Below are 27,867 nucleotides of genomic sequence, written 5' to 3' on the forward strand. Positions count from 1 at the left end.
TTTTAAAGCTAAAAAAGTTTACTTTATGATTTATATATTCATCTGTTAATAATATGTGTTTAAGTAATAAAAACCACTGTGCCGTTTATAGCTCCCAGAATGTTTTCGACACTCTCGCAGATCCTAAGATTCCATATCGCATGAGCCAATATATTTTGCTTTTTTTTTTGCTATTGTCTGACCGCCAAGCTCCACGGGGCGGCACCAAATACTGAGCGACGGCTGGATGTGAGGTTAACAGCACATCAAACCCGGAAGAAAAAAACAACACTGAAAGAAACGGATGACAGAAAAGCGTCTTTGGAAGCACCGCCGCGAAGACTGAAAGAATCAACAAAATACAAAAAGTGGAACCGAGCAACAGATCAACAGAAACAGGCAGGAAGGAAGGAAGGGCAGCACGCGGCGCTAACGGGACGGTCGCTCATTGTCTGAAGACTCTCAGTACCTACTGACATAACGGGGCTGGCCGCTGAGGTGCTTAATACTCTCTGGATGAAAGAAAAAGAACATCTCGACTGTTGAAAATTGCAATTCTAAACGGTATCAAGGAACACAGAACATGCAGATCTGTGGAGTGTAACAGCTGGAGCTGGCTACCTGGTTTTGCCTATTGATCCTTAGTGATTAACTATCGTTAATTAAACCGACTTAAAGACTGAGGTGGCTGAGTTCCTGTGGCAGTAGGACGGGAATGACTGTGGCTGTGTTTTTCGGATGCACGTTCATCGCTTTTGGGCCTGCATTCGCCCTCTTTGTCTTCACCATTGCCCGGGATCCGCTACGGGTTATCATCCTCATCGCAGGGTGAGTACAGAGCTGGGCGCGAGACTCGCGTAAGTAGCCGCGCCAAGTGAGTCAAGTCACGCGCGTGCGCAATAGAGGCATCCACGGGCTCGACACTCGCGTTAAGTCTTACCAACTGGGTTGAGGGTTCAGGTACGTGTCGCTCGAGGCTTGGGCGTCTTTGGAGCAAACACATGGTTTAACGTTCCTAAGCAAGAAAAAAAGCGGGTAGGCCGAACGTGTTTGTCTCTCCTTAAGTGTGAACATCTCTGTAATTTCATCAAACATCGGAATTGACAGACGACATTTAATGTGGACAAACATCGGAATTGACAGACGACATTTAATGTGGACAAGTATGTGAAGTCATGTAAAACAGTGATGGGTAGGGTTGACTAACAGCCGGGTCTACTTAACTAGTGTTTGGTCCTGTGTGTGTAGCTGACACCAGTGGTGGTCTCGCCTAACTTCAAGAGCAGTGTTTCCCAACCATCTCTCCACAGGGTATTGAAGCCACAGAATCGAACCTGTCCTCTTTATAAGGCTTTTTTAGATTGCTTGCCATCTTTAACGGGACATTGTGACATTACAGGATTGTCATTTTTATAGGTACACCTGCTGCTGGTTTTGAAGCTGCTCATTTGCATGATGGAATGCCAGCTCATACTGTGAGCGACTCATTCCTGGCTGATGCAACTTGTCATCGCCGTTACTTAGCCCTCCCTTCAAAGTTGCTGTCCCCAGTGACCCCTTCACACTCTTCGAAATGGTGGGGTGATCTTCTGCTGTGTTCATGCCACCGGTAACGAGGGCACATTAGCAGGTGCCTTGAGTGCTTCATTATGAGGTGGCGCAGCAGGGATGTTACATGCCACGTTGACATGAGCGCTGCACTGTCATGCGCTGCTGCAGATGTATTAAACACTGCACTCCTGTGCGGTGAATTGTTGATTGCAAGTGAGCAGCCGGACCACTTGTCTGGAGCTGAAGATGCAGGGGTTTCTGGGCAGTTTTCCTTCACTGAACTGATGCCGTAAATGGCGTTCCAGGTCCGTATCTCAGCTTTGAGACTCCCTCTCCATGGTCGTCCTATAACATCTCTGCCTTTGCCTGTGCATTTTAACCCCCGGCCCTGCTTCATACAGCTCACCTGGGGTTTTGAGTATCTCGATGCCCAGTTCTGTGGGCCTGAAGCTCTGCCCTGGAGGAATAACCCCCATGCTTTCTGATCAAATTGTATTACATCTGGATGGATATTAATTAATATAGCGCTCAATTTCTAGCCTACTGAAACCACATTATATAGACAGTGGGCAACTTCTTCAGTCACCACCAATGTGTAGCATTCACCATCAGTAATGTGATGGAAGCCATTTTTGTGCCAGTATGCTTACTACACATTAGCTATTAGGTGGTGAAGTGGTGAGAGAGAGATGGATAGCCAACAAGGGACTGGGAATGATTAGGGGGACAGAATGAACAGGCCGTGGTGAACAATTAGCCAGAACATCAAGAAACACCCAAATATTTTTCAGTGGATGCCCAGTGATATTTTATGACCACTTACAGTAAAACTGAGGTACAGTCATTGAGAATCACAAAAAAAAAGAAAAAAACATACACTCACACACAAAAATTAAAATCCATTATAGAGCTATTAATAACAATTACATTTATAGAATGCTTTTCTTACTGCTCAAAATGCTTTACATAGACAGTGGGGAGCCACGTCAACCACCAGTAATGTGCAGCCCCCACCTGGATGATGTTATGGCAGCCATTAATGCACCAGTAAGCTCACCACAACATTAGCTGTAAGGTGTGAAGAGGTGAGAGAGAGAGCCAGTTAGAGTCAAAGAATAATGGGCAGTTTATTTAGGACATGGGGGTACACCCAACTCTTTTCCAAAGATGCCCAGGAATCTTTTATGACCACAGGCAGTCAGGACTTTGGTTTCATGTCTCAGTTGAAGGATGGCACCATTTTTTAAGCACAATGTCACTGTCAATGCACCGGGAAAGTGGGATCCATAAACAGACCACAGGATAAGCATTTCCAAAAAGCCTAACCAACACCTCTTCCAGCAGCAACCCAAGCTTCTCCTAGATGGTCTCACATTTAGGTACTGGCCGGGCCCAGGCGGGCCCTGTGCTTCAGGTGGATTACCTGTTCTGAAGTGCGGGGAGTATGGCTGCTATCAAAACTGCATACATTGTGCCCATTGAGCATATGACTAGATGGCTTGACTATGTCACACAAGTACTGTGAAATTTTTTCATGGATGTCTTTTAGTGATGCACCGATATGGAAATTCTGGGCGATACTGATAACCGATATGTTTATTTCCGTCTTTGCCAATACCGATAACTGATGGCCGATATATTTTTTTTTAATTTATTCAGGTATGAATGTTTTATGTATGCTGAAAATATATTATGCATTACCTTAGAAACAACAGTAGCATGTGAAACAGAGATGAACTTTTTATTAACTTGCTGAATTTTATGCTCTTCTTTGCTATTTAAGCAGCCAGTACTTTATGCTGGGGAAAAAGAGTAAGATATGGCTCATCTCTATAGAAAAAACACTCCAGGTCATGTACAAAAATACACATTCTGAGTAACTTAAGCATATCAAGACACATGGCATTTGGTATATTAACAAAAAAATGAATGCATATTCTTTGTGCTATAATCAGACATATATTACTTTAAGTAAAACTAAAATAAAGGGTACAATAAGGCCAGTAACCCTGAGCTTAAGCTGGCTTTTTTAAAAGTACAAATAGTAGTTTTTTCTTAACAAAAAGAAGCATTTCTACCTTTTCAGCAGCAAGCCTGTTTCTCTTTTCATTTACTATATTTGACACAGCTGAAAAAAGCGTTCACTGTCTACACTGGTACAATACAAGGTGCCGATAGGTACTTGATCACTGCCTTGGCCAAGGTTGGGAAACGGGCTGCATTGCTTTTCCAATACTGGAGGGTGCAGTTATTTCTGGAGGTAGGGGGCTCGCTGAGATAGTTATCCAGCTGAAAAAAAAAGTTTACAAGCATTTACCTATATTATAATAAAAAAAAAAAAATAAATTATTATTAGGTTGACCAGATTTGTAGTAAAGAAAAAACAGGACAACCACCTGTACCAACCTCAGCCATTAATAAAAACTTGTGATGTTGAAAGCTTGATGCATAATGATTTGGGTCGTATAAAGGGCATTCTTGTTGACAAGCCTGAATTATATCGGTTGGCTGTATCGGTTACATATCTGTAACATACATATCTGACCGATTTCGATGTCATCATTTTTAATGATCATCAGCCGATAACAATACAGTTCCCGATATATCATGCATCTCTAAAGTCTTTTATATTGTTTGCTGTTGTCCTGCATTGGTCACCATAGACAGTGTCAAACGTGGGATTGAAAATTTTCTCGGCCATAACTACAAAATACATAGGGTATGTAACATATTAAAGAAATATAATTTTTGGAAGGAGTATTCCTTGAACAACTTGAAATAGTGAAAATTATTTCAGAAAAATTACTCATTTTGTTTAAATACAAATAGTAAAAAAAAAGTTGACAGAAATTTTCAAAATAAAGATTATTATAATAAGCACTCAAGTAGTTTGTACGTATCATAAAGCTCTGGTTTTACGCAGTCTATTGCAGAAAAGACGCACTGTTTCAGTTTTCAAGGAGACCTGACCCACGTTTTCACCGCAAAGAAAAACTGAGGTTAAAATCAACATTGTAGGAGTTAAACGCCTTCAGAGCTCTCTTATTGAGGATCTGTGTGTTAATGTAGCTGGGCAATGCACGTTTTTAACCCTGCTCCAGTCTATTCCTCCCAGTGAATATTAAAAAAAATATATATTTATGTGCATATTACAATGCATTTCAATGGTTTGATCAATTTGAATAAAAAGTAATTAATAAAGTACAGTAATATAAAGAGATTAGCAAATTTGTGTCATATAAAAATGGAAATGAAAACCAAATGACTTAATAATTGTTTTAAACTTTTATTCATACTACACGGTTACAATCAATAAAATCAAATAACAAAACAAGCAGTGCTGGATAGTTTATTGAATTATTATTATTTTTATTACAGTTGAATTCTTTGCACTTTTTCTCTGATAAAACAGTTTGTTACATTGTCAAAGTTAATCATGTTACAAATTTCATGTTCTATTGCTAATATTGCTAAATCTGTCAGTGTTTCTTGTGCCATGGTAGAGTTTTTATTAATTTTAGTTTTGAGAAAGAGACTTCTGTGGATGGTTAAAAGTATGCTTTAACAAATAAAAATTGTTTTAAAAATCTCCACTAATTTATTTTTTGTAGTCCAATGCTCGCATTCTTTTTCTTAGAATATGTCAAATTTCACTGCCACTCATCTTGCCATACAGTTTTCATAATTAAAAATTAACAAAAAGCTAATAAAAAATGTCTTATATTCATAGATATATACACCAAAACATTCATAATGGGTCAAAATTGGGCATACACAGTTTTGATTCTCGAAAACGTATGCAAAATTTGAAACTTTTCAAATGAAAATATTTTTCCCAGTTGTTAAAGTCTGTATTTAAATAAAACACAGGATATGTATTTTTAAGTTTCACACTTAACAATATTTTTTTTACATTATTTTATAATATCAATAAATACGGTTGCATAAAAATGCTGTCCTTACCAAAGGGCTCATCCCATGTACTGGCTCTGTTTTTAGGCAGCAGTTAAAATTCACTTTTAGTGTAGCACTCTTTACAGAATGCAAAAAAAGTCACTAGGTACTGTAGGTCTGAGCTGGCTCCAATTTCTCGTTGGGCAAATGCTCTTCATGCTAGACTCCTCTGTAACTAACACTCCTGTCATCTCCTTCAGATACACACACTCCTCCTCAGTCACTCCTTGACTCGATACTCTCATTCACATCACACACATTGCGTTAGTTCAGACCTGTCACATTTACATCTGCAGGTAAGAAATCATCAAGCTTATGTTGCACAGAATTCATTCTGGTGTGCCTCTTATTTCAAAATCGCAATTCAGTCATTTAAATTCCTATTTGTGTTCTCAGTAAATTCTTTAGTTGTTGGACCCAAACACTTTTTACTGAGCAAATTAAAGATGGACCTGAAAGGATTTCTTTGTAATGTCATTATTTTTTTACTAACTAACTTAAGAAAAAGGAGCAACAAGTGTGTCACTCCAAACTGCATGGATACTTGCTAAGCATAATAAAGTCTTCACTTATGCAGAGATATTAGAAGAGTGTGCTATAGGTATTTTATTGAAGCCTGCTACTGATTAAACAATGTATAAAGCTATTGAATCTGTGAAACAGACACTGCTGTTAGCTGCAATTCCTGAAAATCATGTTCATGCCTTTGTCAAGAATTTCCAAAAGTGAGATGATAGATGGTGTCACTCAGATTGACTATATATTCCTAGGCATTGATGAATTGACTGACAATAAAGATGTGGTGCTCTGTACATTTTCCCCTGCTATTATAAAGGAGAATAATTCATAACAGACATATGCAGGCAGGGGTTTGAGGGTGAACTGCCCTCTTTTGTTCAAAGTGCCATTTTCAGGCAGCTTGTATCCCTTGCTTTTGAACAACTCCCTCTTCCAGTGGCTGAGTGAATTATTTAGTTGCATGTTCCTTGGTTAACATCAATTCAGCTCCCGTCTCTTACAGATTCTTCATACAAGCCTGATTTTACATATCAAATCAAATCAAGTTGGGGAGCATGCACTGGTACAGTGCGTTGCTGCACCCACCACACGATGAAGTAGCTTGGGATCCTGGTTGGCAGCCCCCTTAGCAGACACGTGGTCCAGTCCCACCCTCTGGAAATGACCCTCTATCTGCTGCAGCCAGGTGTTACATGGGCAACCCCTTGGCCTGGTCCAACCACTCAAGTCCATAACAATGAGGATTCTACAAGCTGGATCACCCTCGGGGAAACGCACCACATGGCCGTAGTGCTGTAACTGATGTTCCCTCACAATGCAGGTAACGTGCCTCATTCAGGACTCAATGAGCATCTCCTCATTTGACACAAAGTCAAATCAACGGTACCCAAGGATTTTCCTGACAGACACAGTACCAAAGGAGTCTTCATCTCAGGTCACTGGATAGCGTCTGTGTCTCACAATCATATAGCAAGACAGGAAGCACCAGGACTCTAAAGACTTGGACCTTCGTCCTTTTGTATAGATATTGGGAAGTGCCACACACCCCTTTCAAGTGACCTCATGACCCCCCCATGCTCTCCCAATCCGTCTACTGACTTCATTGGAAGAGTCACCAGAGACATGAATGTCACTGCCAAGGTCGACACTCTCCCCACAGTATAAATTAAAAAATGTGGTAGGAGAGGCTGACTTGAAGCCGGAGAGAACTTGCATGTGGGCCAGTAATTGATGATTTTGGGAGTAGAAGATCATATTTAAATATTTAACAATTGTAATACACTAAAATTACAGTACTGTATTATACCATATAACCTTTAATCCATAAGCACATACCAGAAGAAGATAAATCTGACTGATTATCTCAAACAAGTAATGAAATTTTCAAGTGCAGTTAACATCAGTGTTGAAACAGTTGACAATGAAAAAGAAAAAAACAAAAACTACAGTTAATAGCATTCCAGGAGAAAGTACTGTAAACTCTGAGGGTCCACTGTTGGTTAGTCAAAGTCGTAGGTCTGATGACTTAATGTAGCAGTCCGTCCACCCTCTTCTTGACAGTAATTTAAATAATAAATGCATTTTGAAATGTATAATAAACAGCAGATTGAATTAAGTTGAATCCCGAGGCTTCCAACAACTCTGATGTCACTTTCTAAGGACAAGTAGTAGCTTGGCAATGAGGCAGTGACATTAAGCACCACAGCAGGATACCAAGAAAAAAAGAAGGGTCAGTAACAGTTTATAATGATTGCAAAGATAGAGCAGTGGAGCATCCCTTTACACAAACAGGCAAATCACTCCACAGCCTTGTGGCAATGTAGCTAAAGGCTTATCCTTGCGCAGTAGTTATTTATCCTCGGAACCTTTTATAAGACCCAACCCCGAGACTGTAATTTATAATCTGGTATGTATAGTATATATGAACTTATCATTGGTGTTTGGTAGATACAGCCAAGCCATTTCACTTTCTGTTTTTAAAGTACGATTTTGAAATCAATTTTATACTTAACTAAAAAATAGTGTACTTACAGGAGTAATAATAATAAATACATCATAGCTCTAGCAATGATTCTTACAGAAGCATTTGAATTTAATTGAAATCTACAAACAGTCTGAGCAGCCTGCAAAGACACTACAGTTGTCAATTCCACTAGAAACAAACACAATAAATGAACTCCCCTTTAATCTGCATACTAAGAAACATTTTAAATTTCCTATATCTTTAGCTGGAAAAATAGATTTTGGATGGTGTTGTAATGTGTGTGGTAAAAGATAAACTTGTATCAAAAATAATGTATAAGTTGACTGCTGATTTAGTAGAACTAATATTCAGAGTATTGAATTACAAAGTGATAGTACAGTATCGCAATCTCTATTATACTCCCCAATTAATAACACTTCTGTTTAAAGAGAAATGGTCTAAAGGAAAGATTTACCTGAGTATCATCTTCATATGAATCAAAGTAAATATTTTGTTTTCAAACTATACTGTATTTTCCTGGGGTAGCATGTAAAGTGAACCTCTGTCCTTTTAGAGTGAATCCCCAACTGAGGACAGACAGATTTTACATCTTAGTTGGGCAAGTCTGTTCTACAGTATATAGATATGTCCTTCCTTAAAGTTCTATCTGACCTTCTACTCTCAGTTACAGTAGGGATTCATAGAGGTGTTGAACACATGTCCGTGAAAGTCATACTCAGGTTGTGTAATGCATAAATTGTCAGACTTAAGTAGGTGGCATGATGCCATTCTGCTGCATCCTATATGGAGACCAGATGCTGAAATCCTCCTGCAGTCAAAAGACAAATAAATTAAGTAAATGCTAAATTGGTCCTAGTATGTGCATGTGTGTGTGTTCAGCCTGTGATGGACTGGTGCCCTGTCCAGTTGAATTTCTTGACACAATTCTGCTGAATAATTTGTTGGCTGAAACGACTCAGTGTTAAAATGTCAGAGAGAGGATATGCACCATTGTTGATAATGGCACTTAATTTTATTTTTAATTATCCCCTTTGCTACAATTTTCAGGAGTCAAGAGTGTGTCCCATAACTGAGCCTGCCCTTTTAATTAATTAGCTTGTTAATTTGGTGAAATTCTCTTGAAATGATGTTAATTGACCAGCACTCCACAATGTAGAAATTGCATTTGCCATCACAGATACATATACTGTGTGTATATAAATATATATATAGTACATATATATATAATGTGTATATATATATATATATATATATATATATATATATATATATATATATATATATATATATATATATATTTCTGGGAAGTAGAAATAGTTGGGGTACCAACTGGGTCACTCCATTTAGCTAAACAAAGAAAATGGAAGTTAGGACCCACACAGCAAATCCAAATGTTGGATGATGGCTCGATGCTGCTGATAAAGGAGAAGATACTGTTAGAGTCAGTGCACCCTCTTGTCCCAGGGGTGGTACTGCTTACTTCTTCAGAGCCTAGAAGGTGGTCCTCAAGAGTACATGTGCGACTATATATAGCGCAGTCATTAGTATGGCATCTTAATAGATCTATCATGCTGGGTCCACATGTCACACATTGTCTTTGCCTGTGTGGAGTTTGTATTTTCTTCCCTTGGAGTAGGTTTTTTTCCTGATATATAACTAATATCATCAGGATACACACTGGCTGCATGAACCTGTAAACTGGATAATCAACTTCGGAAATGTTTTTTGTTGTGTATTTATTTATTTCATGGCATTTACAGTGTTTTTAAGAGAACCTGGTTTAAGGTGCAGAAATTCTCAGTTCAGCAAACTGCACTAAATGTTCAACCACTCCTTATTGATGTGAAAATCTCAAGGCCTTCTATTTCATTTGGACAAAGTTGGTAAAAAAAAAAAACTTCCTTAACTTTGGAAAAGCTAGTGACAACATACTTGGCAATTGGTTTTAAGTAAATTTCATTTGGTATGTAAATGAGCAAACTGTCAGTGTGTGCCTGTTAAAACTTGTTTATAGCTTCTGGACAATTTTGACTGTTACATTACATCATGTTACATTATTACATGATTTTGTTATAGGAATACAGCTGTAAGCAATTACTATACTTGTACAGGCAGGCAGAGGTGTACAACATTGATCACTTTTTAGCTCATTATATTCCCTGAAACCTTGCACTAGAGTAAGCGTATTGAGAAAATTGATGTGTGGGTTTGTGGGTGCATCTACTATAACCATTACACCAAATGTAAAAAGAAGCCTTTAGTATTCCTAAGACTTGAAGTTAATTTGGGGAGAAAATACATCTTCTTCTTCTTTCGGCTGCTCCCATTTGGGGTTGCCACAGCAGATCATCTTGTTCCATATCTTCCTGTCTCCTAATTTCACCCATCACCTGCATGTCCTCTCTCACCACATCCATAAACTTTGTCTTAGGGAACATGAGATTTAAATAGTTAGTTCCATTTTATTCTGAACAAAATTTTGCATTCAATGTAAATAATTTTTTTCTGACATTTGAAATATTAAGGGAATATTACTTAGTTGTAATTTAAAATAGTGTTTTATTAATTAGATTTTTTATAAAGCACCTTAATGCAGTAAAACAAAGTAATTGCAGAATAACAGAGTAATAATAAATGATCTGTCTTGCCCTTGCTTGGCCATTCTTTCATTCATAGATCAAGAACAAATAACTGGCAAAAACAGGGAAGAGGATACAAGAAACAGAGTAATCCTTGGCATTACACAGCTTTTGCTGCTTCAGAAAGTGGCTTCTTTGGTTGGTTAATAACTAATCACCGGGCACTTGTTCCCTAATAAACAATTTAAGTAAATTGTTTTCCTAGTTGTGCTTGTGTTTTTGTAAACTCAGGTTTCTAGGGTTTGTTGTCTCCTCTCTCACTTTTTCCAGCTATGATGCGATTATTTCTGATCATGCTCCTTTTATTTTAGAACTCAAATATTAAGCTACACTAATTTGATCTGCAAATGGTAACTCAGCCCATTAATATTAGCTGATATGGTTTCCATCAAATCTGTTTCTGCCCAAGTTTTAATAAAGATGAACATATATCCAAAGATATACTACATGTGCAAATACCCTGTGAAGCTCTTAAAGTATATTTGAGGGGACAAATCATTTTGTATATTTTACATAATAAATAGGGACATAGAAGGGCATCTGAACTAGTTACTGATTAAATGATCAATAATAAGATCACCCAAAGATGTACTCAACAAAAAAGTTTATCATTACATATATAATTCAATCGTCTGACTACATGACAAACAAAGAAACTAATTCTCAAGTCATGCCATTCTCAAGTTTTTGAAGAAAAGGCTAATTATAAAATAAATATAAAGAAGAAAGTTTAACATGCAATTTTAAATGTTAATAAAGTCGCTGGAACTAAAGTGAATGAAAAAAAAAATAACTAACATATTTAAGGTCTATCAAAAGGATGTATGCACAGAATGTAATAAAAGTAAGGCTTCTGTCAATCATTTCTTTGATAAATTGCAAATCTTGTATCTGATTCATGTAGGGGAGTAAAGGAGAAGATACTGTGAACTCCTTACAAAGCAGGAACACTACAGGTGCAGGTAGCTATCCACAGAATTATACCAAAAATGTTGAATTCACTTTTATAATACTGTGTTTAAGGAAGATAATGGAGATAATGTATTGCCCAAAGCACCCCGCCAGGTGTCAATTATTGTTTCTGAAAAGAAGAATGGAAACTTATAGGCCAGTTTCACTACTGAGCAACAATCTCCAGATCCTGGAAAATATATCAAAAAGAATAGAGAAAGTACTTCACTTATAGTAAGAGCAAACTGGACTTGCCACATCTGAGCTTCTAGAGGTCCTGCTGCAATATCAATGGACACTTAAAATGCTTTTTATAGTTAAATGGGGGATATGTGTTTGCTGTATTACACAAATCTGAGTTCAGATCCAGCATACTGTTTGTGAATGGATTAAATTATGATACGACACCCAAGGAGCCTCTGTTCAAGTAAGCAGTATAACTATTAATGTTTGAGTATTTCACTATAAAACATGGAAACAGACAGGGATGTCTGTTACTACAGATTCTTTTTGCAGTTGCCATTGAATTACTGGTTATCCATCTTTGCAAACAGCCAGAGATTAGGAGGATTATGAGGGAAGAATTGGATCCAAAATGATCTGTTGGTACTGATGACATGGTGTTTTATATTACTGCCCCATACGTTATCATTGTTACCCATACTGAATCTATTGGAAGAATCCTATAGGATTTCTGTGGTCAGGATTATCTTAAACAAGATATATTTTTTATTATTTTAATTCAATACGTTTTTTTTATATTTTAGGGCATTCTTCTGGTTGTTATCTCTGCTAATGTCCTCATTAGTATGGTTTATTGCAATGAAAGCAAGCAATAACGAAGATTACCAATTGCAGAGAGGACTTCTCATATTTGGGGTTATGTTTTCCGTCATACTACAGGAAGTTTTTCGCTTTGCTTACTACAAGTTACTGAGGTGAGTGTTTTTTCCCCAATGAGAAAGAGCTGACCCCAAATAAAGTTGCATAAACCAATATATTGTATATCAAGTGCATTGACTGTTTCAGTTATAAACGTTGTATAGTTTAAGTATGTGATGTTTAATGAGAATAGTTTTCAAACAATACCCAATTTAACCTTACTTTGTCTCTAAATTTATTTTTGTGGTTTTCATATCTACTGCTGAACATAAAAATGTTCCAATGATTCAGGTTCTCTACACAATTGCAATATTCTGTGTTGATATTTATTCAGTCCATACTTTCCCAGCTAATAATTTCAATTCTGTCAGTTCAAGTCAGTTAATAACTATAGGTGCACTGGTTGTTGTTGTTATCATTTATTTATTTATTTTTTACTTATATCAGTCCTTTTTAATTTAACACCTTCCACCAGAGGAGGCAATTGTTGTAGGTATTATTAAAGACTTCATTGATGCCGCACATTCAGTTCTTCCTTTGTTATAGCGAACAGAAACAGACCAATAGCATGCACAACTTTAGATTCAAAGACAATTTTTTATCTATAGGTCATAAGATTACATAACAGCCATTCATACTGAAAACAGCATGATATTTTAAGTACTGTACAATATATATATATCATATCAAATTTATGATACAGTGATCCCTCGCTATATCGCGCTTCGACTTTCGCGGCTTCACTCCATCGCGGATTTTAAATGTAAGCATATCTAAATATATATCACGGATTTTTCGTTGGTTCGCGGATATCTGCGGACAATGGGTCTTTTAATTTAGGTTACACGCTTCCTCAGTTTGTTTGCCCAGTTGATTTCATACAAGGAACGCTATTGGCGGATGGCTTAGAAGCTACCCAATCAGATCATGTATTACGTATTAACTAAAACTCCTCAATGATATATGATATGCTTCCCGCGCGGTGCTTGATTGTTTGTTTTTCTCGGTCTCTCTCACTCTCTCTGCCTGACGGAGGGGGTGTGAGCAGAGGGGCTGTTTGCTCAGAGGCTGTTTGCCTAGAGGATACGGACGTTCCTCTACAAAATGCCGCTTTATCATGCTTCGCATACTTAAAAGCCCAAAAGCACGTATTGATTTTTTGATTGTTTGCTTTTCTCTCTCTGACATTCTCTGCTCCTGACACGCATTCTTTGAAGAGGAAGATATGTTTGCATTCTTTTAATTGTGAGAAAGAACTGTCATCTCTGTCTTGTCATGGAGCACAGTTTAAACTTTTGACTAAAGGGTGTAATTTCATGTCTAGAGAGCTCTAATAATGTTAACAGTGTGGGAGAGTTTAAAAGGGCTTAAAATATATAAAAATTAACCATACAAACATATGGTTTCTACTTCGCACCTATCGGGGGTCTGGAGCATAACCCCGATCGAGGAGGGATTATTGTAGTTGTTTTATTATGGTAGAGTTCAATTTTACGCTACTTTCCCGTTTTGTATTCTTTAATGTGTAGCTTTTGTCAGAATTTCTCAAATCCCATAGACATACCACTGTTAATTAGGTAAGGTACTTTATAACTTCTCCCCACCTTCCCTGCTACATCTATAACCTCAGGCAATTACACAGAGTAAAAGGCAAGCAGGAGTAAAGTTATAGCTTTAAGTAATGTATTATTGACAATATTCATAAAATAATAACAATAAGCAAAATACATTTTAATATTGGCAACCATACACCCTGATAAATACTGATATATAGTTTCAGGCGGCACAGACTTGTTAGTTACTTAAAATGTCAACTAGTTGAGTCATCATTTTTAGTCAGCTTTCTTTAGAACAGGCCATGTTCCTGTCTCAATATGGCTGCCAAGTTGTGCTTCTTAGTGTGATTTTCTTTTCCGTCCATCGTTTGTGAGATGCCCCTTCGTCATTATGTTGTGAGAAACAGAGAGAGGGAGGAATAAAGCAAGCAAATTTATGCATTCTTTGTCCAAATCTTTACACCAATAGGGAGTTGTCCTACAGAATGACCCTCTGATTCAAACCAATCCTGAACAGCCATACTTCTGACGAATGGGAGCACACAATACTTTTCACTGCCCACAAAACTATTTGTTGAGCTGATGCTTGCCAGCTAGATAGTGTGGCTTTCCTGCAGGGGCTGATAGAGAGAGTCCTGCAGAGAGTCACTTGCCAAACTGGTTTTAGGCACCTGTCGTAAAATTCCTCACTCAGTCCTTAAGGGGGGTAGTTAAACATTGCCGCTCTTATCAATGATATAACACTAATATTACATTGCTTTCTCTAAGTTACAAATAAAGACATACAAAATATTTCTCAACTTACAATCAAAATTTCACACCACAACAATAATGCAGTCAATATCTTTTCTTGTACATTGAAGGTATTGTACTGCTGGCGCTAGTCTGTGGCAAGTTAATTTAACTGTACTATTTGCAGTTGACAATAAACTTAAACTTGAATTTGGATACAAATGCTCAGATACCCTGGTGTTAAAGTTGAACTTTTTTGAGTATACAGAATGTACTTACTGACACAGTGGCCTGAACAAGTTTGGGCACCCTGACTTAAAATGTCTGTTACTGTGAATAGTTAAGTGAGCAGAAGATTAACTAATCACGAAACGGCATAAAGTTAAAGATTTCTTTAGCATTTCTTTTCAGCATTTTATGCAAGATTAGTGTATTGTTTTTGTTTTGTACAATTTTACAGTGAAACAAGGAAAGGATCACTATGCAACTTTTCCCAAGGTCTCACACCTTAATTAGCTCATTAGGACTATGGCTTGTTCACAGTCATTGTTAGGAAACTTCAGGTGATGCAAATTGCATAAATTCTTGGACTCCTCAAACCTTGTTCAATAATTAGCAGCCATGGGCTCCTCTAGGCAGCTGCCTAGCACTCTGAGAGTTGATGCTCACAAAGTTGGAGAAGGCTACAAGAAGATAGCAAAGCATTTTCAGGCAGCTGTTTCCTTAGTTCATAATGGTATTATCAAATGGCAGTTAACAGGAACAGTGGAGGTCAAGTTGAGGTCTGGAAGACCAAGAAAACTTCTGAAAGAAGTGCTCATTGGATTGCTAGAAAGGCAAATAAACCAACCCATTTGACTGCAAAAGACCTTCAGGAAGATTTAACGCACTCTGGAGTGGTGTTGAACTGTTCTAGTGTGCAACAACATCTGAAAAATATGACCTTCGTGGTAGAGTCAGCAGAAGAAAACCTTTTCTATTTCCTAGCCACAAAATTCAGCACCTGAAGTTTGCAATTTAATGTCTAAGCAAGCCTAGTGCATTTAGGAGACAAGTCCTGTGAACTGATGAAGTCAAAATAGAACTTTTGGTCACAACGTGCAAAGGAATGTTTAGAGAAAAAAGGGTGCCAAATTCCAGGAAAAGAACACGGGGGTGGATCAATCATGTTAATGGGCTTGTGTTATAGCCAGTGGCATAGGGAACATGTCATTGGTAGAGGGAAGAATGGATTAAACAAATACCAGCAAATTTTGGAAGCAAATATACCATCTCTACAAAGTGGAAGTTAAAAACAGGATGGGTCTGAAACACACCTTAAAATTTACAATGTAATACCTAAAGAGGTGCAAGCTGACGGTTTTGCTGTGGCTGTCACCGTCCCCTGAACTAAACATCATTGAAAATTATCATTTACAAACTGTGATAATTGCCAAAGAGGGTCTTATTAAGTACTGACCATGTCAGGGACCCAAATATTTGCTTCAGGCCCTTTCCATTTTTTTGGTATTTTGTACCTGTGAATGATGGAAATAAAAATGTAATTGTGCTTTAAATATTAAAGAAATCTGTCGTCTTTATCTTCATGCCTTTTGGAATTTAGTTTCTTCTTCTGCTCGCATAACTATTCACAGTAACAGACATATTAAGCAAGGGTGCCTAAACTTTTGCATGCCACTGTGTCCTTAAAGTGAGATAAGACAGTAACCGCACAGTGCAGTGCTACCAAAGGTAATGTTTGGTAAACAATATGCACACAAAGGCTTTCTCCTATAGTTCTATACTCCATTTTAAAGCAACAAAAATGTTGCATTTTCTAATAGAAAAATCACAAGAAGACTAGAGAATGGTTCTTGGGGGGGGAAAATAATATATACAGGCAGTCCCCGGGTTACGTACGAGATAGGGACTGTAGGTTTGTACTTAAGTTGAATTTGTATGTAAGTTGGAACAGGTACATAAATTTAATAAATGCTGTTGTTGACCATCTGTAACCAAGTGCTCTGGCAATGAATGATAAAGTTTCACCTCTCTCTGACCTTTTTATTATTTCTACTTTATTCTCTTCTTTACTGTATCACCAGCACTTGCATCACATTTGTGTTTCAGAGACATTCTTAAAGGGTGAAGACAAAAGATTAAGATGAGCTCTTCTGCACAGCACTGTACACGTTATCACAGCTGGAAGGCACCAGTCGTCAACACGTTTGATGTACTGATAAGAGACATCTTCCTGCTATGTGCATAACAGTACAAGCAGACATGCTATTGAGAATGAATGGGGGCATCGACGGGCGGTTCATCACCAGCCCACCTCACAGTCACCTCCACTACAGTATGCTGCCTGCAGCGTCTGCCCACCGAGAACAAACGCGGTGCGGCCAAAGGCGGGTAGTGAATCGCCCCCATTCAATAGGCAGCCATCTGATGCACACTACAATGCTACCCCCTGCCGCCCCGTTCACCCTCAATGGACTCCATTCAGCCACAACCAGGTCACCGCTTGCAGCATTGTCAGCCGCCCAACGAGAATGAATGAGGCAGCTGTGTGTGGTGGGTGGGCAGTGAAACCGCTTGCCGCCCGAGGGACACTACACTGCGCGAGCAGCGAAATCGCCCCCCCTCTAGCCTCTCTCCGGCCACCGCTTGCAGCATTATCAGCCGCCCACCGTGAACGAACATACAGCCGTGTGTGGTGGGTGGACAGTGAAATCGCTTGCTGCCGGGAGCCAATCCGAGGGACACTACACTGTGTGAGCAGCGAAATCACCCCCCTGCAGCCTCCGTCCAGCCACTGCTTGCAGCATTACCAGTGTCCCCAGGCCGAAGATGACGGAGAATCAGTTACTGAGGTGCATGCATTGTAGCTGCAGCCCCGTTCGTATATCGTGGTTGGATGTCCGTAACCTGGGGACTACCTGTATGTGTATATATACATATATGTGTATATATATATATATATATATATATAAGAAAGAACCAACAAACATAAAGATTTGGGGTTTCCGGCCCCGTATACTGTAAAATAATCCACAGTTTAAACAGAACAATATCAAGGTCAAAGTCGTTTCAGCAAACACAAACAGTTGACCACAAAAAATGGCGTCGGAGAAGTATTTAAGGAGGAGGGTCCGGAAGTGGAGGAATGCTGGGAAGGAGCCGTGGTGGATGATGGGATCGATGACATCATAGGTGGAGGACGGAGGAAGGGCGGAAGTAACGTAGTGCGGGAACTATAGCAAGCAGAGTCATGGTGGCGGTGCGTCTTTTCTTCTGTGGGAAACAAAGAGAGAAAGGTTAGTACCCCGCCACTCCCTCCTGGCATGTGTCTTCTTGATCGCATTAAGGTCTGTCCGCGGCCCCCTACTCACGCGTGCGTGACATGATATATATATATATATATATATATTGTGACGGATGGCCGGGGCCCATGCCTGGCCAGGATGCCCCTTCACCACATCTGCCAGGGGGAGGGGAACAAGGGTGGGAAGCCCAGTATCTCCCTCTGGATGCTAGATGGCAGCCTCTGTGGGTTGCAGCGTTGCCTGGTCTCCCCCAGGCCTTCATTGGGGTTGGAGTTTAGTGCAGCTCTGTGGGGTTCCGCAGGCACCACCAGGGGGTGCTGCAACAGAAGCTGCTGGGCCCTTTTGGGTGCTGGTTTCACCTTACCCGGAAGTGCAGTCGGATGTCGGCAATCAACCAACTGGAGCTCTTCAGGGTACCCAATAAAACGGAGCCAGCGGCCAGCTTGTGGAGGAGTGGTGCTTGTTTTGGTGTACCGTACTGTGTTTGGGACTGTGTATTGCCTGTGGGGTTCACTAGGAAGATGTGCCCCACAGGTGGAGACAAATAAATAGTTTATTTAATTTTACCTGTGCCTCCGTGTCAATCTGTGTTGGGTCGGTTACTATGTAGCGTCTTCTTACAATATACATAACTATGTCACAGTAAAAGGCAAAAATCTGCATTTTGGGATATCTTGAAAAATATGAATTCACTGGTATACTTAACAACCAAAAATGACTAGGTCAGGAAAGAATTATAATTAGGGCTGTGTCAAGCACTCTTTGTGAAACAAATCTTGTAAGAAAACATTTCTCACTATATTATAATTTTACATAAAACTCTTAAAGCCATTTAATCCCTTTCATGTTTGTTGAAGACAAAGTCTGTTCAATAAAATAATTATTTTACTCTAAACAAATCAACAAAGACATTTTTAATTAAACAAAATATTGAACAGATTACTTTAAAAAGTTTTAACATATTTACAAAATGTTAAATACACAACGGTAAATAGTAGACTAGCTTCACACTTTTGATTGTATAATCAACATTTGATTACAGTATGTGGCTAACAAAGGTGACAGCACTTCTACTGCAGTTTAGTTTTGTCTTAACTTTTGCAAACTTTCTTCATAAATTATCAGTTTCTATTCAACTACACTCAGCAGAAATGTTTCTAAAATATATTAAAATTTTGCTAAGCAATTTGGACTAAAATGTAAATAGACAGTTACTATAGAGAAACAGTTATAACAATGAAGGCTGCACAGTATAGGGATATCCTTGAATCACAGGATGAGTGCCATCCAGTTGCAGGTTATACTAGTGGACATTAGGGAGGTATCATTGCAACTGAAGATGCACAAGTCCTACTTGTAAGGTATATTTTCAAATTTCAGACACTCCCCAAGTCCTCACACATTGAGTATTTAAATGGAACATTTCTACTTCCTGTATCTAATACTTTACATTATATTTCATCTGCCACATGTCTTTTCAAGTCTAAATTCTGTCTAGATCCCTATGTAATGATTTGTTTGATACTAAACTGTTAGCTATTTCACTACTTTAGTGGCATCTGTAAACTTAACCAGTTTATTATTTATATTTTTATTAAGAATATTTAAATATACTAGAAAGAGCAGCTAGTTCCAGCTCTGCTCGCTATGACACCACTTTTAACATCACCTAATTCTTGAAAGGTTCAGTGTGCTATTACCATTATTGATAGTGATATGAATTAGATTACTTGTAAAAGCTATTGATTCTGATTTAAAGATGTTCTACAGATTGCTTGATGTGTTTGTTTTTTGTTCTTCTAACAGGAAAGCCATGGAAGGCCTTGTTGCACTGAGTGAAGATGACAGCTCTCCTATTTCAGTCCAGCAAATGGCCTATGGTAGGAAGTTTGCTTTAAGCTGCTAGTGGTTTGCTTTTAGATGCTGTACTTTAGAATACAGTTTACTGAAGTATTAAGTAAGATAAGAAGGGACTTTTGGGGACACCTATCAATGAGTCAACTAAGATATAATAATATTTTGAAGAGACCTCTTGCAAATATTTTCCTCTTTCAGAGACAAACCATACTGATTTCTGTTAATAATAGACTAATTTAATGTTGACACCTTGCCAACAGCAGATACTTCTGTATTGTCTGCCTATATTCATTAATCCATTAAAGGAATTTTCCACCCAAACATTATGTTTTTTATATGTTACTTACCCTTTTAAAAATATATGTCAGCTACCACGACAAACTATCCATTCATTATCCAACCCACTATATCCTAACTACAGGGTCACGGGGGTCTGCTGAAGCCAATCCAAGCCAATACAGGGCACAAGGCAGGAAACAAACCCCGGACAGGGCGCCAGCCCACCGCAGGGTGCACACAAACACACCAAGCACACATTAGGGACAATTTCGAATCGCCAATGCACCTAACCTGCAATTCTTTGGACTGTGGGAGGAAACCCACGCAGACACGGGGAGAACATGCAAACTCCACACAGGGAGGACCCAGGAAGCGAACCCGGGTCTCCTAACTACGAGGCAGCAGCACTACCCACTGCGCCACCGTGCTGCCCACTACAAACAATGTGGGGCAAATAACATAAAAAAATATTGTTTTGTGGGTGTATTCCTTTGATTTTTTTTAAGTCACTTACCAGAATATGGACTTCAATCAATCAATTTTTATTTTTTAATAATAGTGTTAATTGAATACACAAGGTGCTTTATGTAGGTAAAGATGCATTTTAAAATAAACAGCAAATACAGCAAATGCATTATCCTTCAGTAATATATTTAAAATTGTAGATTAAAGCATACATAAGCAACAAACAACCAAGTAGTACAATGGAGTAGACGTGGTAAGGTAGATACACTGATCTTGATTCTTGTGGATGATTTTGATTACTGATTTATTTGACTGAAAATCTGCCAGTTCTGAGTGTTCTTTCTCATTTCAAAGCACTGTATGTTCTGTAGATGTCATATGGGTGATATAAAACAATATAGTAGCATTGAAATGTAGCATTTTAAACAATGATTAAAACACTGAAAACCTTATATTGTCCTAAAATAACTAACAGTGGATTTTTCTTGCCTGCATAGTCCATTTCATGACAGAGGAGTTCCAAGGCCAATACTGACAGCTTTGGCACAAGACGGGTTATTTGCAAATGCATGTGCATTTGGGGGACAGAATTATGATTAGGGCTGTGTCAGACACACAACCCCTGCTGAATTCATTAAGTTCCTATACAGTTAATGGATAAAAATATCACTGTTTATGCAAGACTTTGATAGCAAGATCTTAGGGTCCATATACAAGATAAAAATCTCTCAATAATATGTGTTGGGAATACATCCATTGTTTACTTAATGGTTTTCTTTATGACATACATTGCATCTTTCATTATTTTAACTGTTGTGTGTGATACAAGGAAGAGCTGTTCACTTTGCTAATTTTGCCTTTGGCTCTTTTTGGAAATTTCCTTTTTCTTCTTCAAATGGAAAGATGAAGGGGCCACAAGAGACCTCCTTGCTCAGCATATTATGGGCTTTTACTTTCACTTATGTTGATTTGAATCCTACTTAATTTGAGGTTTGGAGTTTAATTTTTTTGCTTTCACAAACAAAGAAAACATTTCTAGTTCATGCATGTGTAGTCCTCACTTACACAGATCATGCACCCTTCTGGCGTTAGGTTGTAACGGACATTGAACACACATGCATCTGTTCTTAGAAGCAGCATACACTGCACAATGCCAGTGAGTGATTTAGCTTGTCTTAAACTATTATTCTAACTTTGCTTTATATCTTTTTTTGTAAGCTGCTGTGAGACTGAATGGTGGCTAAAACAAACAGAAAAGCACAAAACAATCAGCAGTTTGCTGCCAATTGCTCTGCAAGTCCCCCTATATCTGTGCTGTTTGCTTCTGATCTCGTAGGTGTATGCTTCTTATCCATTGTGACAGGGGCTTGGCGTAATTACCCAGCCGGGACGCTCCTGCACACTATATTCAGGGGGAGCAGCCATGGACATTGCAATACCTCCCCCTGAACGTTAGTTGTCTACCTCCCGGGGTGGAACAGTGCCTCGTGTTCCCGCAGGGCATCCTAGGAATTAGAGTTGGGTGCAGCCCTGTTGGGTCCCGCAGGTACCGCCAGGGGGCGCTGCATTTGGGACTCCTGAGCCTGTGTGGGCAGCCGATTCGTCACACCTGGAAGTGCAGCCGGAAATCAGGGATCAAGCACCTGGAGCACTTCCGGGTGAACTATAAAGGGAGCCAGCGACCACCAGTCAGTGGCCAGAGTCGGGTGGGAGGAGGACGAAGCTTGGTGAGGAGTGGTGGAGAAGGAAGATGAGATTTGTGTTTATTGTGTGCTTGGGACTGTGTTGTGTCTTTGGGTACGGGGAAGGCGTAACCAACAGACGAAGAAAATAAAAGTTTATTTTATTTTACACGTGCCTCCCGTGTCTAATCTGTGTTGGGTCAGGCGCTATACAGCGTCAGTCTTACACCATCTATTATAACATACATGAAGTTATACTTTTGCAATGTAAAAAATTAATAATCATTATGGTATTATTAAGATTGTGTTATACAAATAGTTGAGAAGCATAACAATGTCGCTGTACATTTCACATCTGCCAAATTTTGCTTTCACCAGACTTTCTAACAGTGAAATAAAACCCTGTTTTCTAACATATGAGATGTCACAGCCAACTAAACAAAACATACTTTTTTCTATTGCAGTATATCTTCCCTAAGAATATCTGAAATGTGGTGTTTAGTAGTGGTTGGCTTATGGACTAGACACATTCAAATGCAAACAAAAAAATGCTCACATGAAACTTACCCAAAAGTCCCACATCTGCCTCTTGAGGGTCTTCATGAGAAATATACTTCAGTTAAACTCCCAGAGATATTTACTGAATCTTAACAAACGTTCTGCTGCACTAACACTCTGAAGTATTAATATACACTATATAGCCAAAAGCATGTGGATACCCCTCCAAATTATTGAGGTCAGGTGTTTCAGCTGCCCCCATTGTTAACAGGTACATACAACCAAGCATATAGCCATGCAATCTTTAGCTCAGCCATTAAGCAGTAGACCATGCAAACTCACAGAGCAGGACTGCAGACTGCTGAAGGGAAATTAACGTGCTTTTGATTTTTAATAAATTTGCAAACCTTTCCGAAAACATGTGTTTTCACTTTGTCATTAAATATTGTAGAATGTAATGTAGATTGATAGGCAAATTCAGCAACACATTAAAGTGTGCCGAAAGTGAAGGGGTCTGAATATTTTCTCAATCAACTATAGGAGGCTTGTGTTATCTGTCTCAAAAGATTTGCAAAATATTTTTCACTTATATTTTCTGAACACCAAAACAAAGAGATAATACCAATCTCTCACTATTACTACATTTTATTTCCATATTGCTTACCAATCTAAAGAGCAGACAAAGAAAGATTTAATATAAAAAATGACTCCAAAATGCTGAAATATCCAAAGGTTAGCAGTTATTCATCATGGTCAGTTACTCCTGCTAGATTTGAAAGAACCTTTGTCCCTTGTAAAGTGAACTCTTTTCTGATATTAAATAAAATAAGACACCCTTTCAAAATGTGTAATAGTGCATGGATTAGGGTACATCCAGCTAAACAAGATAAGTTAGCATGCTGACAGTGTAATGTAAATTCTTACAATCAATTGTTCATTAAGATGCATTGTTTCATTATGTGTTACCATAGACCTAGATTTTTGGAGGATTAGCGCTATGGTTTATCTACAATCTCCTGATAAATAGTTAAAAATTTTAGTACGTTTGTGCATCTTTCTGTTTCCACTAATAGTGTACATTGTGACATTTGGATGGTTGCTTGACTCTTTAAGGTATCACTTAAACTTTGCAAATGTAAGACAGTTGTGCTAACTATTGCACCACCATGTCACTCATCATGTAAATATTTTAGTATAATTGAAGCACTTGTTATTATTCATATTTTACAGGGAAATGAAACACTTTTATCCCAAACATTTTTAACCGTGCAAACAATTGATATGGTCTGATGTTTTTTCATCTCATCCTTTTTCCTTGCATCTCAAGTCCACTAACTGACTTTTGAAATACAGCCGTTAATGATTAGAGATACATTTACTGTTTTTAAAAAATATCCAAAGCATTTTATCCATTACAAGTGTGGCAGATGGCCGGGACTCATGCCCGGGACTCATGCCCTGTCGGGACGCTCTTTTGACACTGGATCCGGGGGAGCAGTCATGGGATGCACACTACATCCCCCGGAACACTTGTTGGCATCCCCCCTGGGTTGCATCGGGGCCAATAGTTTGGAACACCGGCGGTCATTCCTGTTGGGCTCTGTGGCCACCACCAGGGGGAGCTGCACAGCCTAGCGAGCCCGTTTGAGTGGGAACGTAGTCATACCCAGAGGTGCAGCCTGTAGTAGGTCAACGAGCACCTGAAGCACTTCCAGGTGGGCTATAAAAGAGGTTGACAGTCACCACTCCGGGCGCCAGAGTTGGGAGGAGATGAACGAAGCTGCCTGGGAGGAGGAGTGGAGGAAGAAGAGTGTGGTTTCGGGTTTTTTTGCTTTTGGGTGTTTTGGGACTGTGTTGGGCCTGTCTGACATGGGGAAGACGTGCCCCACGGCTGAAGAAAAATAAAAGTTTTTTGTTTATTTTACATGTGCCTCCGTTGTCAGTCTGTCGGGTTGACACCTATATAGCACCTTTGCCACATAAGGTTAATAGCTTTAGAACTATTTATAACAATTTAAAAAGCCTGTTTAATCTAACCTACTTATCTTTGAGATTTGGAATTAGATTGGGAAGAGCATGCAGACTTCAATCAGACAACATGCACACCAAGAAACTAATTTATTACATTGGCAGGCGTTATTTAAATAAAATATTCGAAAGATTGGTCACCTTTATCTTTTCAGCAACCATCTGTTAAGTTGTTTTCATATTTTTCCGTGATCCTAGAATTCTGTTGCTTGCACTTATAAGTAAAGAGAAGTCAAGCAAAATGAAACCTTTAATTGGCTAACTAAAAAGATTACATTATGCAAGCTTTCCTTGTAATCTGTTTTGTTAGCCAATAAAAGGTGTCATTTTGCTCGACTTCTCATTACATCCATAATGGCTAACATGGTAAAACACCCTAGTACTAATTGCACTTAAAGGTAAAAAAAAATGAATTTAAGCATAAAAATAATAAATGAATGTGCCAGAAACACGAAGTGAAAGCAGTGTACGCTAGAGGTGTAAAAAAACAAGAATATTTCAATAAACCTTAAACAAATTCTTTAGTGAATGTGATATCCATATGTTATTTTACTTTTAATTGAGTTATGCAGTAAAATTTAATAAATGATGGGCATTTAGATTTTGTAAAATGAATATGAGACTTCAAATATCTTGCAATCAAATTGAAGAACTTCCTCTTTTTATATACTGTAAACTTTTTGTTTTCCTATGAAATTATTAACTTAATCTGGGGATTTCCAGAAACACACAAAAATAACCAAATGAAACATTTTTAAAGAAGCTAAATGTTGTACTGAAACTTTCAGTTGGCAGTTTTCTAGTGTTTGTGGTTCAGATAATTGCACTTAATTTGAGATCACATTGTACTGCAGGTGGAATAATTTTCTAATGTGGTGTTTATGAAAAGGCATTATCTTTTGATTTTTATAAGGCTGCTAAGTTAAGATGCAGTCTGCACATCCTCCATATCTGGCCATGAGTTTTCCTGTAGGTATTTCAACATTCCTACTACATCCTAATGCTGTACATGTTAGCTTAATTGAAAATACAGTATGAGATTGTGCCAGTTAATGCCCTCTACAATACCCTAACACTTGTCTGTTCCGGGTTGGTTCTTATCTTGCACCCAGTGCTGCCGGTATGGGATCAGCAGCCATGGATAGCAGTATGACTATAGTTTTTATTAGCCTCATTTACAACATACATATTTTATTACTGTTTACTCAGAGTACACTTGCTGTTGGAGTTTTAGGCCAACAGAAGAACAAAGGTTATTTTATTGTGAATGTAGGTAAGTTCCATAATCAAGAAGTGCATGACATTACTCAGAAAGAAAAGTATTTGATTTGGCTTAGAGGCAGAAAAACAAGAAACACCTAACGCTAGTTAAGAAACAAATGTTTTATTAAGTGAACAGAAAATTTTGTTGGAAGTTAACTTTCATATGTTATCTCTGTTATCCTCAAACTGCACTTATCTTATCCAGGGGTTTTGGGGGAGAAACACACATTATTAAACATCTAAGGAACAGATAAAATGGAGTTTGTGTTGTTGACACAGGCTATTGTTTCTAAAACAGTAAGCCTGATCTTTAAGAACTTTGTTATGATGTTAGTTCATCAGCAATTGTTCCTTCTTATTTTTGCAAACAAATAGTATGTATCTCAGCAATACCTACAGCAAACAGATACAGTGATAAGTGTTCCGTGAGGTCCCTGAACATTTGCATAAAAACAAAATTAATCAACCTCCATTAGACATCCTGCAGCCACAGAAATGGTCATGATCCTACATCCTCTTTAATAAAACCCCTGTGTGCGTCCAGGTGTCTGTGTGTGTGTGTCTTCTGGTGAAGTGCGCATGCGCGGGGCCACACGGCACGTGTTCAGTCTCTTCCTGTGCATTCCCTGTGTGTGCGGAGAGAGAGAGAGAGACACACACACACAGGTGCGTGCGCACGAGAGGCAGACAGACAGACACGCAGACCGCCCAAGAGACAGACACGCACGCACACACACACACGCAGGCAGGCAGGCCCGCGCAACAGACAGACAGACATGCAGGCTGGCAGGAAGGCAGTCACACACGCACGAGCGCACACTCACGCATGCACGCACGAGCGCACGCACAGCCAGCCGGCCCGCCGGCCTGCGCGAGAGACACACTCACACTCACAGGCAGGCCTGTATGGGGGACAGACATGCACGCACACACACGCAAGCAGGCCCGCGACAGAGACAGACAAACACGGACGCGCACGCACGCACGCACGCGCACGCAGGCCCGCCACAGAGTCAGACACACACACGCGTGAATTGTTGCAATGTTACTTTTCTTGGTTGTTTATTAGATTACGGATTTTTCAAATGTTCATTTTTTTCCCTGTGCTTAAAACTAATTAAAAAAGGTGTTTTTAGCGAGCGGCGTAAGGCTATAGCGCGAACTCCTGCAGTGTTAGATTTCTCTGTTGTTCAAGGTTTTCTTAGTGTTATTCAATGTTTTTACATTTAGTTTACTATTACGCTGTGCATTCAATGGTATAATTAACTATATTTGTGCTTAATATCTTAAAAAATATATATACATACAGTTCATATGGTCTGTAATGGATTAATTGTATTTACATACAATCCTACGGGGGAAATTACTTTGGTTCACCGAGGTTCCACTGTATTACTGTCTGACAAAATTACAGGCATTTTACGGAAATATAAACCAGTATTACTGCAAGAGAAAATTAAAGGCACACAATACAGGGACGCATATTACAGCCACATACAAGGTCCCTTGCCATTTAATATAGACTGTTCCTACTAATGTTTATGCACTACTGTTCTAGCACCCGTTATTGTAACGGGCTTAATGTCTAGTTTTTTATAATGTGTCTAGTCTCATTCTTTAAAATATTTTACATATTTTTTTTAGAGCATATAGATGATGGTTTGGAAGAGCCAGTTGTTATGAGGACTACATCTGCAAGAGATGCCAGCTGATCCAGCACCTCAAGCTCAGGGTCGCTGAACT

The 27,867-nt window shown here is 38.8% G+C and overlaps 1 protein-coding gene across 1 annotated transcript in view; it reads left to right on the forward strand.

The window, feature by feature from the left end:
- The first annotated feature begins 227 nt into the window (after window positions 1–227).
- zgc:114200 (uncharacterized protein LOC559336 homolog) overlaps window positions 228–27,867 on the forward strand; it is a 65,501-nt gene continuing 37,861 nt past the window's right edge. Inside the window, exons 1-3 of the mRNA XM_039759588.1 lie at window positions 228–807; window positions 12,345–12,515; window positions 19,859–19,932. Of these exons, the coding sequence (XP_039615522.1) occupies window positions 695–807; window positions 12,345–12,515; window positions 19,859–19,932 (358 nt within the window). The 5' untranslated portion in view covers window positions 228–694. The remainder of the gene's footprint in view (window positions 808–12,344; window positions 12,516–19,858; window positions 19,933–27,867) is intronic.

Source organism: Polypterus senegalus, chromosome 7 (assembly GCF_016835505.1).
Source record: "Polypterus senegalus isolate Bchr_013 chromosome 7, ASM1683550v1, whole genome shotgun sequence".
Taxonomy (NCBI): Eukaryota; Metazoa; Chordata; class Cladistia; order Polypteriformes; family Polypteridae; genus Polypterus; species Polypterus senegalus.